General features: G+C 43.1%; 1 protein-coding gene across 4 annotated transcripts in view; it reads left to right on the forward strand.

Moving 5' to 3' along the window:
* The window catches only part of FAT3 (FAT atypical cadherin 3), a 648833-nt gene that overhangs the window by 510960 nt on the left and 121457 nt on the right, over window positions 1–16416 (forward strand). For all 4 annotated transcript variants that reach the window (XM_077867437.1, XM_077867438.1, XM_077867439.1 and 1 more), the window contains exons 5-6: window positions 10723–11037; window positions 13442–13652. In XM_077867437.1, coding sequence (XP_077723563.1) covers window positions 10723–11037; window positions 13442–13652 — 526 coding nt within the window. The remainder of the gene's footprint in view (window positions 1–10722; window positions 11038–13441; window positions 13653–16416) is intronic.

A 16416-nucleotide genomic window follows, 5' to 3' on the forward strand; every position in this document is an offset into this window, starting at 1 on the left:
ACAAAGCTATAATCTTAGCAGCCACTGCCAAAGTGGTCAAGGATCCTTCTTCAAAAGCTGCCACTTAGAAACTGCTAAGTAGAAACATGGAATGAAAAGGTACCTTCATTGTCCTGAGATGCAAGCTTCTCACATGCCTCCAACCAGCAGATATTTATTGAGGACCAACTATGTGCTAATGTGGGCTAGCACCTACAGTGGCTCACAGGCTTGTGGGAATCCACACCCTGCAGAAGACAGACCGTGAGTGCTCACAAGGGGTCCCTGGGTGGATCGTGAGCATATTTTTATCTTAGGGCTCCCCAGTAATGTAACATCTTTGGGCAAAGATCCCAAAAACAAAAGGCATGATTCAGTGGCCCAAAGACATAGGCTCCTTGGTTCCATGGATCACAGCACCCCTCTGGTTTGTGCTTTTAATGTTTCAGGACAAATGAATTTTCTGGAAGATAGTTTAAATCTTTTTTTTTTTTAATTTATTTATTTATGATAGTCACAGAGAGAGAGAGAGACAGAGACACAGGCAGAGGGAGAAGCAGGCTCCATGCACCGGGAGCCCGACGTGGGACTCGATCCCGGGTCTCCAGGATCGCGCCCTGGGCCAAAGGCAGGCGACAAACCGCTGCGCCACCCAGGGATCCCTCTGGAAGATAGTTTAAAGGGAACTCTCATTAGATTAATATCATATGTTCCCCAAAGATTGCTAATTCTGACACTTAGTGAATAGATTTTCTTGTTTCCATGCCTTTGTGAATGGCCTTCCTTATATGGAAGGGAGTACTTCCCATTCTCTTCAGAAGGCTGCCCCATGCCTCCTAGATTCACCTCTTCCCAAAACGTTACCTATGTGCATGTCTTCCCTATGTCCTTCCTTTCTTTTCTTACCTACCTCATTCTGTACTTCCTTTTATCTCCTTTCCTGTTTCCTTCTCTCTTCCTTCTTCCCTTGTTTCCTTTCATTCCCCATTACCTCCTTTTTCTTATTTCAAATGAAGACTTTTCCCATCTAAAACAAACCATATCACGAAGGTATTCAACCCAGTAAGTATATACTTCCTAAAACATTGAACTACCTTACTGAAAGCTGGGAAGAGCAGGGACATGAATCTTCCACAGTCCAGAGAATATGTCCCTAGACTGTACCTAAGAGACAGTAGGACTGGATGAGCAAGGCATGATGGAAAGTGACTGGAACACCTACCCATCCCCAAGTTATTTCTTAATGCCAACTGATAGGTCAAATCAGAGAAATCACGTGTAGTAAAACCAAGAGCAGGTGGTTTAAAGCTTGCTTTTTATTTCTTTCCTCCATGGGGGCAATATGGGTGATAGTACAGGTTAATTTTAGCTCAGTGCTTTTACGTTTCAGAAGGTTTTATCTTGTTCCTCTTTTGAGACCTACCCTTTAATTTAGTGTTTGTACATAGTTTTCTCTCCAGAAATGGCAGGAAGCACTTGTCTTCCCAATGGTACAGTCCAAGCCCACAAGCAGACAGATCTGAATTCCAGCCCCCATGTTAATATCAGCCCCTGAGTATACTTTGAGAAGGTCATTTCTCCATTTCTCCACTTGTGAAGAGGAAATAAAATTGTTTTCAGCTTCTTTGCTATCTTGAGAGGATTCGGTTTTTAATGTTTCTGAAACATTTGAGGATAAAAAGTAAACATAACATCTACTCTAAACACATTTATTCATTTTTAAAAGTGTTTAGCATTCTGAAAAATACTGAAATTAAAACCTCCGCAGTATTGAAATCACACAGCTGAGAAGTCATGAACACTAGGCATCATTTGAAGCTCAAAAGGCAGCTTGGAGCTTTGGAGCCAATGTCTTGGAAAGATTAAGATTATTGCCAGTAATATGATGTTGGTCTGAGAAGCTCATCTGTCTAGACCTGTTTCATCATCTGTAAAGCAGATGGAATGAACATGAATGATGTCTAAATTCCCACTTACTTGTGAGTTAGCTCAATACCTAGTGACTCTGTGCTTTCCTGAGTATAAGGGTAAAGAAATGGAGTTTTTCTTTACTTTGAAGTTCTTCAGGGCATATGAGAATGTCATAGGGATAAGAAAATACTCAAGAGTGGGTCCCCTTCATCTGTTTGCCTACCTGTGTGGTGACCAAGAATAAAGACATAAATGATAAGAGCATCGCTATCCACAACTGGGCTCATGAGGAAAGAGTGAGAATAGATAGACATCTTCACTGGAATGAATTGTCAACAGCCACAGCATCTAAAATCCGACAAGTAGAGAGTGTATCCTTTGGATCCAGTGACCTTCTGAGGCATATTGCTTTAGAATGTAATCAGAGCCAAGAGAAGGGTAACATTATTAGTAATTTATTACAGGGCTTCACAACCTTTGCCCCATTATGGTACACACAGAAGATGATAATATTTATACAGTACTTTTAGTTAAAGAGAAAAGCTAACCCCAACCAGAGATGACCAGCCCTGGGGGTCCAGCTATATGAGGTCACACTCATCTACACAAGAGTTCAGAGGTTCAGTATCACAGGATATCTGAAACTTACTTGTCACTTGTGGTTGGAAGTTCTGCCTTAGTTTAAATGGCTTTATCTTTAAATTTCTTCCTTGCACAAATCTATTAGCTGATTCCTGAGACTTTTTGATTATGAGATGGAGGAGAGAAAAAAGATATCTCTTTTGAGTGTCTTCTGCCTTAGAAGAGTATCAGGTGCAAAAAATAGCTCCTAGAAATCGGGAGACTCAGAGTAAGGACACAGAGTTCTTGGGAAGAAGAAGGGGCATTGCCAGGATAGGGAGAAAATATGTGGCAGCCATGTGTGAATGCAAAGATACGTGGTATTTAGAGTGCGATCAGCCTCGACAGTGGCATATGGATTGGTAGTAAAAGCTCTCCATCTCAGAAGTGCTGAGGCCATGTCCCACCTGCAGTGTAAAGAGTAAACTGTTGATGCCTTGCTGGGATGTGCAGAGGCCAGTGGAAGGATACGTTCAAATGATGTTCAGAGGAAGGAGAATGTGGTCACACCCACTAGTTGGGGCAAGCACTTAGGTGACAGGCAGCAGAGGGTGGTGGTTGGGGGCACAGACTCTGGACCAGGTCGAACCCACTTTACTTCACCTTTCCTTGCCTGTTTCTAACCTGTAGTATGGGGATAATCACCCTGTCTTCCCTCCCCCAGGACTGATGTGAGGACAAATGGGTTAGTATCTGTTAAGTACTTGGAAGAGTGCCTACACGGAGTAATCACTGAGCACCTGATAAACAAGAGATAACAAGGAAGCTGAAGCTCCTGCCTCCTGCCTCTCAGCTCCCTTATCAGAGAGAAGTGGGGAGCAGATTTTGAGCGGGAACTGATGATATAGAAGTGTAAGGAAATAGCAGGAGAAGATATAGCTGCGCTAAAGAAGTTTGGGTCTCAAGATAGAGAGCTGAAAGAAGTCACAGCTGCCACCCAAGACCTGGTGGCAGTTTTTAAGCAACTGAGAACAGGAAAGGTGCAAAAGAGTAGAGATCATCAAAGATGGTCCCAATTTTCAAAGGACGGGAAAAGCTTGATTCTAGAAACACCGCTCCAAGCTTGATGATGATCCAGAGCCACGTTTGGGGAGGGAGTTTTGAACAGATGGTTAACAGATGCTTCTACATAGGCTGTGCAGGGTGGGGAAAAGAGCATGAGCTGTGACGCCAAATTGACTTGGGTGCGAACCTGTGTTTTGTCACTTACTGGCTGAGTGGCCTTGCAAAAATTTCTTGCTTAACTTAAGAGCCCCACTGCCTCTCTCTAGCTGTAGAATAGAAGTGACAATGTCTACCAGGTTCCTGTGAAAAATAGTGACAACGTAAATCACCACGCAAAGGACCGAGCAAAGCAGTTGTGCTGTAAGTGATAACATTGTAACAAACGAGGAACCAGAACATAGGTTTACAGCACAGGTCAGCAAATTTTTTATGCAGAGAACCAAGTAGTAAGTATTTTAGGCTTTGTGACCCATACAGTCTCTGCCTCTACCATTGGACTGTGTCTTTAGAGCAGGAAAGCAGCTCTAGGTAATATATTAATGTGTGGGCATGGCTGCATCCCAATAAAACTTTACAAAAGCCAGTGGCCAGGTTTGTCTCATGGGTTAGTTTGCCCATCCCTGGTTTAGAACCAACCTGACAGGATTACAACAAGCTCTTCCATTTATGAGCACTGTGACCTAGGACGAGTTCTTAAATGTAATTTCTTTATCAAAGTGGTGTCATAATAGTACCTATCTCATGCGATTGTTTGAATAATTAAAGGAAATAAAGGAAAGAATTGAAGCAGCAAGAGGTGTGCCTCTCACAGTGAGTCATTGATGTGGGGTAAGCTGGTGATACCTGTTACCTGGCATTGTTATGATTAATCCACTAGCTTAGAATAGGTAGCCAATAAGATAAAATGTAATGGGAACAAGTATAAAATCCTGCTCTTCAGTCCCCAAAAAGAAACCACACACTTTATTGTTTTTCATAGGAAAAAGGCTGAAATGATTTAGTTCATTCATTCACAGAGCTGTGTGGCAGGGCTACCACCCCAACTGTGCATGAGCACAGACTGAATAGAGTGAGATTGTCTTGAACAGTGGATGGAGGTAGTTTGCACAGGGGCCTAAGTAAGTCTGATACGCTGTTGTTTTATTGTTTTGTCCTAGCCATTGTATTTTAAGAAGGAAGCTGATATATATAAAAGAAAACATCAGGGATCCCTGGGTGGCGCAGTGGTTTGGCGCCTGCCTTTGGCCCAGGGTGCGATCCTGGAGACCCGGGATCGAGTCCCACGTCGGGCTCTCGGTGCATGGAGCCTGCTTCTCCCTCTGCCTATGTCTCTGCCTCTCTCTCTCTGTGACTATCATAAATAAATAAAAATTTAAAAAAAAAAAAAAGAAAACATCATGAAAGAGGCAACCAGTATTATGAATGGCAATCTGTTATATGTAATTAATGAATGACCTGAGAGATGATTATATGAATTAGTTTTTCAATCTGGAATGAGGATTCTGAAATAGCCGGAGGATTTTATGAGTATAGCAGTTTTAAAATATGACCCACCAAATTACTTAACCCTCCTTTCAGCTAGCGGTGAGGTTCATGAGCCCTCTGCTTAAATCTGGGACTCTGGGACTGTGGGCCAACAGAATGTGGATCAAGTGATGCTGTGCCAATTTCTGGGCCCAGGCCTTAAGAAGCTGGCACTTCCCACTTTGTGTCCTTTAGTCTGCTTGCTCTTAGAACCTAGTCACCATGCTGCAAGGTTCAGTCCCAACTGTCAACCAATAGACATGTCCAGTGACTGCAGACCCAGCTACCTGGGACTGCAAATTGTATGAGAGATCCAAATAAGAACTTCTACCCTAAAACCAGGAGAGATAATAAAAGCATTATGGGTTATTTAAGCCACTTAGTTTTGGGTCACACAGCAGTAGTTAACTGGCACAATGTGCAAGAGGAATTTGACTTTTTCTCTATAGTCACAAAAAGTAAAACCAGGCTATGGGAAGTGGACAGGCAGTCTGGGTTAATGACAGGCAGGAAGATTCAGGTTCAGTATTAAAAAGAGTTTTGAAAAAATCGAGCCCCTCAAACAGAAAATGGGCTGTTTCCTAAGGCAGTGAGTGTGTCTTATTGAAAGTATCTAAACTGAGGCCAGATGACTGCAGGTCCAGAATATCACAGAAGATTTGGGGTGGTGGGGGTGGGGGAGAAGGGAGGGTGAATTTAGTATGAATCTAGTTTTTTTGTTGGTTAGTTGGTTGGTTTATCTCCCAATTTGCCTTGAAAAGGCTTTTGTAACTACAAGGCACTGGATGAATATTTCATTTATTTAACAAACATTTGTTGAATGCTTACTGCATCTGCAGTGGTAGGTGCCAGGAATACATCTGTGAACAAAATAGATGAAAACCAATGCTTTATGGAGCTTATATTCTAATGGGAAGACACGCAATAAATAAGATTATGAGTTAAATATATGTCTGATAATGATACAAATGTCAAGGATAAATATAAAGTATAGGAAGGGGGATATGTAATCCCTGAAGAGAGGTTTACAACGCTAAGTGTAATGGCCTGGAAATTGCCATTTATGATGAGTTAATGGTTAAGGAGCATGCCAGATTGAACTCTCCACTTTAGAAATATTTAATATATTTTCAGATATTCTTAATAATCACTGTGTATAGGACACAAGGTCTCCACACTCAGGCAGCTTCCATGCTTATATTCTACTCCAGGGAGAGAGACCCCAAATGTAAATACATCAGGAAATTGCAGTGAGTGAGAAGCAAGGCCTCTACCAGCTACCATAACTCCAGAATTCTCAGTGTCCATCCATTTTTTTCTTAAAAATGTTTTGCATCTTACAGGAATAGACTTACAAACATTTTCTTCTTTCTGTTTCCATCTTTATAATCCACTGGGTTATGTAGATTTCCTCTGGTTCTGTCTGATAGTCACAGACCCCAAAGGCACCACAGAAAAATGAAATGGGCTATACTGTACTCTCAGTGGCACTGCTCTAGTTGTGGTTCCTTTTGTTTGGTGCTGGCCTTAAGCACCTAAAGAAATTAATCTTTCGGGCCTTTGATTAATTGCCAAACCACTGATTATTGATCATTGATGAAAACAGAAAATCCAGGTTAGGATAGCTCGGTATTCGCTTGTCACACTGTGGCACAGCAAGAAGGAATAGTTTCTACACAACATCTAATTCATCGTTAATGAAAAATGATGCAGAGGAGGAGATAGTGGGGATTTATCTCAGTCAGTTTTGCTTCGATCTCCAGGGCTGCTTCTCCTTTTCCATAGAGACTAATTCCAGCTGATAGGTTGAGGCCTAAGGCAACATGAAGTATGAAGTCTAAAAATCTGATAGAATCATTAATGATTGATATTCCAGATACAAACATAGCTGGACACATGAGTGGGTCTAGAGAAATAAAAATGGAAATTGAGATTTGGAGGTCAGAAATGACGTAGTTCAGTTCAGCAAGCATTTATTGAGAGTACACTAGGTTCCAGCAAAGCAAAAAGTCAAGGTCCCCACTTCTTAGTAGCTCACAGTGTATTGAAAGGGCCAAATGCATGAATTGATCACTTCAGTAGATTGTAGCAGTTTTGAAAGTGGCTAGAAAATCAAAATGAGTAATCGTGGGATTGATAGTGTTCTCTGTGATGTAAGGTGGGTAAGAACCCCGTAGTGCAGGGTTAAAATTGTACTAGCTCTGCCAACCCCCATGAATAGATTCATAAAGGAAGAAGCACTTGGGGATTGTATGTTATCAGTCTCTTAATTTCTCACAGATGAAGAAACAGAGATTTTCAGGGTCTGAACATTCTCTCCATTTGTTATCATAGGGAACAGTTTTGGGTAAATTAATTCTTGATTTCATTTAACAACATTTATTTGACACTTAGGGCTGTACCAGGTACCAGAACACAATAATGAGTAAGAGACAATCCCTGCTCCAGGGTTGTCCTGGAAGGAGTGAGTGGAGACTAACAACCACACAGACACTTAAAAACACAGATAATTCATGTTCTGTAGTTATGCACACAGTGGAATGGGAACATGGTGAGGGTGCCTTCATCTATCAGCAGGAGGCAGGAATGACTTTGCAGAAGGAGTCTAGAGGGAGTCTGGAAGCTTCTAGAATGAGTCAGGTGTATTCTCAAGAGAAGATCTTCCTTGGAGACAACAGCTGTATGGTGGAATGGAGGTATAAGAACGTGACATACTCAGAACCTCCCAGGCTCCCAGTGTAACGGGGCGGAAAGGCTGGAAAGGGGTGGATAACACACAGTGATAAAGAAGTCTGGCCAGATTCTTGTCCTCAAGGATCCCCAGAAGGGTGTTATACAAGGTCAGTGCCATGATCAGATTTTTAAGGAAGAAAGAACACTTTACAACACAGATGAAGGCCAGAAGCAGGGAGACCAGGGGCTGCTATAGCAACAAACAAGATGCAGAGGAGGCCTGTCCTGGGCCAGTGTGACAGAGAAGGTGCACGTGCTGGTCCCCAGATTTGGTCAGATGTGGATAGTTAGAGCAGAGACTCTAGGTGGATGCCAAGGGTTCTGGGACTGACCAGTGTGTGAGTAGGTGGGGATGTCTTTCATAGAGAATCAAAATAGGAGAAGGGGGAGTTTTGAAGGTAAGGATTTCAGTCTGTGTCATGAGAGGTCCAGAGAATAGATTCCTGGTAAATAGTTGAAGGTACTGGTTTGGTATAGAGAATGAGGCTTGCTCATTGGGAAATGAGCAGCTGTAGGTGGTGCTGGAAGCCACGGAAAAGACAGAGGAGTCACAGGCCAGAAGGCAGGAAAAGCAGTGTGGGGCTCTTGTAAAAAAGGGCATCGAATGGTCAATGCAGGTTTTATAAGGTAAGGCTGCTTTGGTTAAGGAGGTTGCCTAAGTAAGAACTGAATTAGAGTCTAATTCATTAAATAAGCATTTGTGGAGCATATTCTATCTGCATGGCTTGACGCGGGAGAGAGAGCAGTGAACAAACCAGGCAAAGTCTGTTTTTGCCCTTCCAAGCTTATCAGCTTAGATGAAGAATCACATATTTAGTTAATCTCCACAAGAGTAAGTGCTGCAAAAGAAAAGTATAGGGTAATTTAAAGTATGTGCTTCAGGAGGGGTATGATGCAGAGGCTGGCACTCGGTCTGTGGGGTTAGAGCAGCATCCCCGAATAAATGACATTTCAGTTGGACTTAAAGGGTGAGTAGGCAAGACCCAAGTGAAGGGATCGGGAAGGCACTCCAGGGAGAGAGGGTGGGATGTGCAAAAGCTCTAGATGGCAGAGTTTTTGCTTGAGGACCTGAGGATGCCCGTGGGGCCTGAGAAAGAGAGACGGCTGGGTGCTTGGGGTAAGGTAAGGCCATGGGGGACCCAGCTCCCCATAGCACACCTGGAGGCTACGGCATGAGGCTGTGCAGCTGCCACCTCTCCCTGCCTGTAAGCAGAACACCTGGAGGAACTGGTGTGTAAATCCAGCTCTACTCCAAAAGAAAGCATTTTGACAGCAGCAGGATCCTCTAGTGAATGGTGAACCTCAGGCAAGAGAGTTTCTCCTTTCTTTGGCATCCACTTGGCCCAGAAGGAGCCCCAGAGCCCCATCTCAGAGCCCACCACAGGGCATTTATTGAGAAGTGATGAGGAGGTGATGTTCACAGTGAAGACAGTGAGAGTTGTCTGGATTCAGAAAGAGGCTGTTCAAGGAGAAAAGAGAGGCAGGGAAATGGAGCAGCCAAGAAATCAATGTGTTTTGGTCAACACAACTCACCTGGGAGTATAACATTTTACTTCGGCAGCAACAGCAGAACGTGCCTCTTTAGAGCTCAGCATGTCCGGGAAAATCTCAAGAGTCAAAATCCAGGCCTGGCACATACTGGTTCCGACGTGTTTCTTTTGTGAAATGTAACAAACCAATTGGGAGAATAACTTTAGAAGGAAACTTGATTGATTTCTCAAAGAAAGCAAGAACTCCTATGAAAATTTATCTTAAGTCTATTAAAGCCATTCTCCTAGGCAGCTTTTAAGAGAAACTAAGCTACATTGCAGTTCCATTTTGCAAAAAGCCTTTAATTTGTTGTCCTACATTTTTGGTCTTTGTTTCCATGATGCCTGTCTGGTTGCTTTATTAGGTGAAAAACTGGATGACCAGGTGCTGTAATTCACTGTTGTTTTTTTTCCCATTGATGCCGAGTAAGTCTTTATGTTCCTTCTAGCCTCCAAACACATATTTTGTAGTAATAAGCTGTCTTATTCCAGGTAATGATTTAAAGATGAAATATAGGTTCTTCCAGGTTTGTGGTCACACAGAAAATTAAAATTGCCAAAAACTTAATAATACCTGGCTTTAGCACTTAGTAACAAGGGGACCTCTGAGCCTCTGTTTACTCAACTCTAAGATGGGAACAAATAAACCTCCAAATACTAAAGAGAGTGTTTTGGAAAATGAATGATACAATGGATGGAAGAGTTGTAAACTGTGTCACCATCTGTGTGTACAAGTATTACTATGATAGTAATTATTATCACTATGACCAAGAAGATTATGCACACTTAGCCTCAAAGACTTTGTGTCTGCCATGCAAATTCTTTAGAGACTTCTTCTTCATTTCTGTCCTCTCCCTCAGTGTTCCCAGACACTCATAAGAATAGCACCTCAGACACGCAGGAAGAAGTGTCCAGCCCCCCCGCCCCTGTACAGTGGCAGTGTAAAACTCACAAATTTTACACAAAAATGGAAAAGAAAATGAATACTGAAAGAATTTAGATGGTGACATCATTGTCCAAGAATTAGAAGATATACCCATTGGTTAACATTTAATAATGATTATATTGGGGATTTTTTTGGTGTGTCTGCTGAGGGGCACATTTAACATCCACTAAGTTTATATAATCTGGTACTTTTGTAAAGTCAGTCCTCTTTTCTCCCCTTCTCCACTCCACAGCACAACGAGAGCTCTGCCTCCTTCCTACCCTTTCAGCAATGGTTTCCATTACTGGGTGTAGGGCATTCCCTGCTCTTACAGATGAACTATGAAAAGTCATGCACTGACCAAGTACTACAGGATAAGAGAAGTTGAGATGCCCTAGGGCACAGAACAGGCCTTTGGTTGGGCAGGCAGAGGGAGGAGTGGCAAGGAAAGTTTTTCTACATTCTGATTGGAAAATCCTTTCTCTTTCCAACTAGGTGACTGTGACGGATGGCGGCTCCTCTCCCAAACAATCCACCATTTGGGTGGTGGTTCAGGTTTTGGATGAAAATGACAATAAGCCCCAGTTCCCTGAGAAGGTTTACCAGATCAAGCTGCCAGAACGTGACCGAAAAAAGAGAGGAGAACCCATTTATAGGGCTTTTGCGTTTGACAGAGATGAAGGCCCCAATGCAGAAATCTCCTACAGTATCGTGGATGGAAATGATGATGGAAAGTTTTTTATTGACCCTAAAACTGGCATGGTTTCTTCCAGAAAGCAGTTTACAGCAGGGAGTTATGACATCCTAACGGTAAGATTTTCCTGAACCTCAATAACATTCATGGTGGGGGGAGTTATATTCTTACTCATGTATATTTGTTTGAGTAATAAATCTTTAGACTAACAGGTGCAGCCACACAGCTGTGGAAGGCTACTTTCTGTTTCAGTGACATTTTTAAATAATAATACCATTTCCCTTGGTTGTGTCCTATCAGCAAACCTCCTTTGTTCCCAGGACACAGCCTGCTTCATCACATACTCAGCCACACTTCCTGCAGCCTTAAATCATTTCAAGGTGCTCAGCATAGGTGGAAACTGAGGGTAGGAGATTACCAGAGTGATATATTACACCCACCACTCAACATATCACTCACTGTGTCCCCAAGACTTCCCAAAGAAAACAACTCTTGTAACTGTTGACAGTATGATAGGACATGAATTTAGCTGTGAAAATTGTGAGACACAAATCTCAGCTATGATTATTCTGCCTAAGCTGCAAAAGTGGGAAAACTTAAGTAAAAAATACATTTTTCATGGTTAGAAAAATTTTAAAAAACAAAAACAAAAACATGAGCACTATCTCAAACAGAGACTTAAATTCCCACATCTAAAGTGCCAGCCTGCTCCCACCACCCACCCCACCACCACTTTAGAAAAGTAGCACCTATGCAAGAAAGGGGATTGCTCATCCTTACAGGTAATGCGGCACTTTCCTAGGTCCCAACAACTGTCAAGAGTTAGCACCATCTGCTGTCCTTCTCTTAGTTTGCAGCCTTCTCTGCTGTATACAGGCAGTCCTGTATTATTTTCAAGGATAGTCTGAGTCCCTTGATTTGTCTTTTCATTCTTATGGTCTGGACTTGGATTTCTTCCCTACTCAATAACGTATCCAGAACAGTGGGCAAAAAAAAGAAGATAATAAAAAACTGGCCCTATTTCTACCATTAGCAGCTCTGATGTAATACATGCTACTATAGTTATGTGAGACTTGACAATGGGAGTCTTTGAGGACTGGATAGACTATGGTGGATACTGTTGGTGCCCCACCAAGATCCCCTTCACCAGGCTGGTGCAGCTACACCTCAACTGCTGTGAGTATTGGCTAAGGGCTCACAGCTGCCTCCTTCTGGGGAGAATCATCCTTGGCTGAACTTCTTGACTCAGGAGATTCCACACTCCCACCCCACCCAGCCCAACAGCCCATAGCCAATGACACAAAAGTCCAACCCCTTGCTGCCCCCCCCCCCCCGCCCCATGGCTCCAACCCAGGAGTGCCATTGAGGATTCAGAACTCCCCATGGGGTCAGGTGGAGGAGGTTAAACTTCAGCTGAGACCATACCCTTGTTGGTAAAGGGTATGGTCTTTCTCCATTCATCCTGCTTCATTCAGTCCATTTCTCCTGAGAACACTTCCCCCGACCCTCAAAATGTTTTGTACTGAAATTTCTGCCTCAGGCTGTGCACCTAAAAAACCTGACCTAAGGCATGTGTCTTCCAGGGTCTTCCATCTCAGAAATTTGCTGGGGCAAAGTGGTCCTCCATGAACACATAACATTTGGGCGATATGAGTTGTCACTGTTTTTAAAGGCTATAAGGATTAGCCATGCACCTATAAATGTTAATTTTTTAAGATGTGATATTTTGAAATCCTTTTTTTAATACTGATTTTTAAAATTTTTGTCAGTGGTTTTTGCTTGTTGGACTTGAACCATCATTGAAGTCCAGGACAACATAGCAGTCGGTCTGCACAGCTTAATGAGGAGATCCACTTTCTTCACTTCTTTTATAAGACCATAGAGAAGAGTCATTAGTACCCTGCTCCCCATCCCACTGTCTCCAGAAGCCCGTGCTTTCACCAAGAGAGTTCTTTACCCCTTCAGAGTTGGCATAACTGAGGGCTTCCAAGGAGTTAGAGCAAGGTCTTTCCCACGCCTATCCCATCACCCTCCTGGGATTCTGAGTGAATACAGGGCTTTCCCTGGAGTAAAGCAGAAGGAAGGAGGTCCACAACACAACCACACACATTCTCTCATCATTCTCACTTAAGGATTCACAGCATACTTTATTCCCTGTCAAGCATCACCATGAGATTTATAAGGAATCAAATTAGCTATTCCTACTTCTGTAACTATCAATCATGCCCATAAAACTCTAAAAATGCTAAATGCAACTTTTGGTTTTCACACTTTCCATACCTGTAAAGTTGTGGTGGTTCAGACCACCTTCCAGTGATTGTGATAGGGGACCTCCACGTAACTTAGTTGTCTCCCCCAGTTTCTGAGCACATTCTCCTCAGATTTCCACTCTCCCTTCCCTTTGCTGACACTGTGATGAGGATGGATTCTTGGGCCAACAACGAGTGAGTGACAGACCCAAATTTCCAAAGGGATCTGAGCTCTAAGACTTATTTCTATGTTCTCTCCATGTGTGAGTAGATAAAGGCAGTGGACAACGGGCGCCCACAGAAATCCTCCACGGCCCGCCTCCACATTGAATGGATTAAGAAACCACCCCCTTCACCTATACCGCTGACTTTTGACGAGCCGTTTTATAACTTCACAGTCATGGAAAGCGATAGAGTCACCGAGATTGTGGGGGTGGTATCTGTGCAGCCAGCTAACACCCCTCTGTGGTTTGACATAGTTGGTAAGTTCAAGTCCTCCAGAGCAGTATTGGGCAATGTAATCGCTGACTGGAGTAACTAGCTAAAAAACAAAAACAAAAACAAAACAAAAAAAAACAACCCACTAAACGATTAGTGCTAAGATTAAAAGATGTATAGTGCTGGAATGCAAAAGAGCCAGTAAAATGAATAATCGACCTGTGCTTTCGTTCCAACTCTGTAGCTAAAGCTGAACAGAAAGTGCTCTCTGGCTGGATTTTCCATAGTATGTTATTTACTGCAATCTTAATGTCTTTCTGTGTGTCATTTAAATTCTATTGTCACACTTGGCTAATCTCATTTCTAAATGTATTGATGGTACTAGACTTGCTGTCCTTCATTTCTCTCTTTTTCTTCACCTTTTTTCTGCATTCTGTTCTTTTTTTTTTTTTTCTGCTCCCGACTGCCCTGCTTCAAGGTGGCAAGCATGCTCGAGAGATGTTCTATATTCTACAGACAGCTTGTGGGCAGAACTGTTCAACAGAAGGTACCCTTAGCGCAAACACATTTGCTAAAATACAGCTATCCAATCTGCCTTTTACGGGTTTTTTTTTTTTAAGCAAATTAAATTACATCTTTCATAACTGCCTGTGACAGGCTGAAGTGCAGCCCACAGATTTCATACATGCCTTTAACAACTATTGCATTACTCGTATCCACTGATTCTTTTGTTTGAGGTCTGATGGGGTTTGGATTTGGGGGAGGGGTTGCTCTGATTAATTTTTTTAAAAATTTGGGGGGGGGGCTTTTGAGGTATATGGGCTTTTGTTGTTTTGTTTTTACCATTTATAGGCTGGGTTATGTAACTGGGCCTTTTCCAATTGAAAAATAAATTAAAATTTATCCCCACACCTCTGTTTTGCAGCAGTAAGTGCCATTCATAGACCAAAAAGCTCCACCAAGAGGGTCCCTGGCTGCTGTCCACAAAAGTAAAGGCAGGAAATGGGACCTAGATATATAGCCAGTGAGAGCTTCCTACAAGAACAGAATAGAGAAAGCAGATGGAAGCATACCGGACAGACCTTGGGAGCCAACCTTTAAATTCCTTGAAAGAAAGCAAGCAAGCATGGCAGGCTGCAAAAGGAGAGGGCAAAACAGCGTTCCTGACCCCTCCCCCAATCCACACACAGGCTGGGAGAGGCGGTGCAGGGCAAATAAGCGCCGAGGACCAGGAAACAAAACAGACTTGTAGCTCCAAAGAGAGGGGGGAGAATGTGCCAGCCCGGGATCTGACACTGGGTTGAGCTGGAGCTGACTTCCCACGGTTCTTTGTGGGAGGCCAGGAATCCAGAGACCTGGTCTGCAGGAATCATTTCCTTCCATAAGTCACTGATGGGCAGGAACCTACCTCTCTTCCTGGGAATGGCTGGTTCTGGAGAAAGCATTTAGAACATTCCACATCTGTTGTAATGAGGCACAGGAGAAGAATGCCCTGTGGCCTCCAATCAAACCTCAGTAGAAGGCCCTCTGAGCTCCCCCAGAATGGGAGTGTTTTCTGCATATTTCATTTTATGGAATGCCGGTAGAATGTCTTTGTTTCACTTAGTGGGCATTAATCAAACCATCCCTGTACATGACCATCCTCCATTCCGAGCTTTCAACTCCATCTTCGTCTCCACTTAAGCATTTGAAATGGAACCTCTTTGGATCCATGAAAGACATCTTCAAGTCTGTATCTTCTCAATTTTCAGCCCATTAAGTTTTTATCTGATGCAGCTTCTCCTTTCTTAGTGAAACAGAGGGTGGCACGTGTGCATCACCTAGTTGTTTGTCACCTCTAGTGGTTCCTTCACTGCTGCTCCCAGGCAGAGTCCTAGAAAATGCGTCTTAGTTTCCACGTGTGTTCTGGTTCCAGACCTTCAGGGACATGTGCAATAGTGATTTCTTTTAAAAAGCCCTGGGATGCCTGAATAACTCAGTCGGTTAAGCATCCAACTCTTGGTTTCAGCTCAGGTCGTGATCTCTAGCTCGTGGGATCAAGCTCCTCATCAGGCTCTGCACAGAGCACGAGTCTACTTAGGATTCTCTTCTCCCTCTGCCCCTACCCACTCCCTGTGGTCTCTGGCACGTGCTCTCTCTCTCTCTCTCTTTCTACCTCTCTCTTTCTCTCTCCGTAATAAATAAATAAATAAGTAAATAAATCTTTTAAAAAATAAATTAGTAAGTAGCTCAGAGAAGAGTGCAGTCAAAACCCAACAGGCAGCAGGGCTCTTGATGTGCTCTCCTGAGCAGTGGGAGAACTTGCTGTCTCTCATCAGCCACCAATTCATCTCCACCCTCCCCTGGCACTCCACTTTGCAAGCTCCTCTACACCCAATAGCACTGCTTCTCTCCCCTGTGTGATCCAGGCATGCCACCTCCTGCCCTGCAGCACATCCCACTACCTTCCCCACCTGCCCCAGGAATCCCTCATTTGTACCCCACTTCAAAAATCCTATAAGCACATCTTTCTCTGACGCTCAGTCTGACCAGCAATCTAACCCAGATATCCAAGTCAGTTTGCAATTCCTCAGCATTTCAGCATATGTGTGTGTATGTGTGTGTGATTGTGTGTAAATAAGCATGCCTGGTAATGCTGCATGTAACCTTACATGCATGTTTTCACATTAGCATTATTAGTGGTATTGTGTATTTTCATTTGTGTTGATCCAATCTCCATTCTTAACCCTTAAGGTCAAGGTCTTAGTCTCATTCCTTCTTCCTGTCCTTGTTTCTGTTGATTGCTTCAGGGTGAGTGGAATAAACAGT

Source organism: Canis aureus, chromosome 23, assembly GCF_053574225.1.
Source record: "Canis aureus isolate CA01 chromosome 23, VMU_Caureus_v.1.0, whole genome shotgun sequence".
NCBI classification, from domain to species: Eukaryota; Metazoa; Chordata; class Mammalia; order Carnivora; family Canidae; genus Canis; species Canis aureus.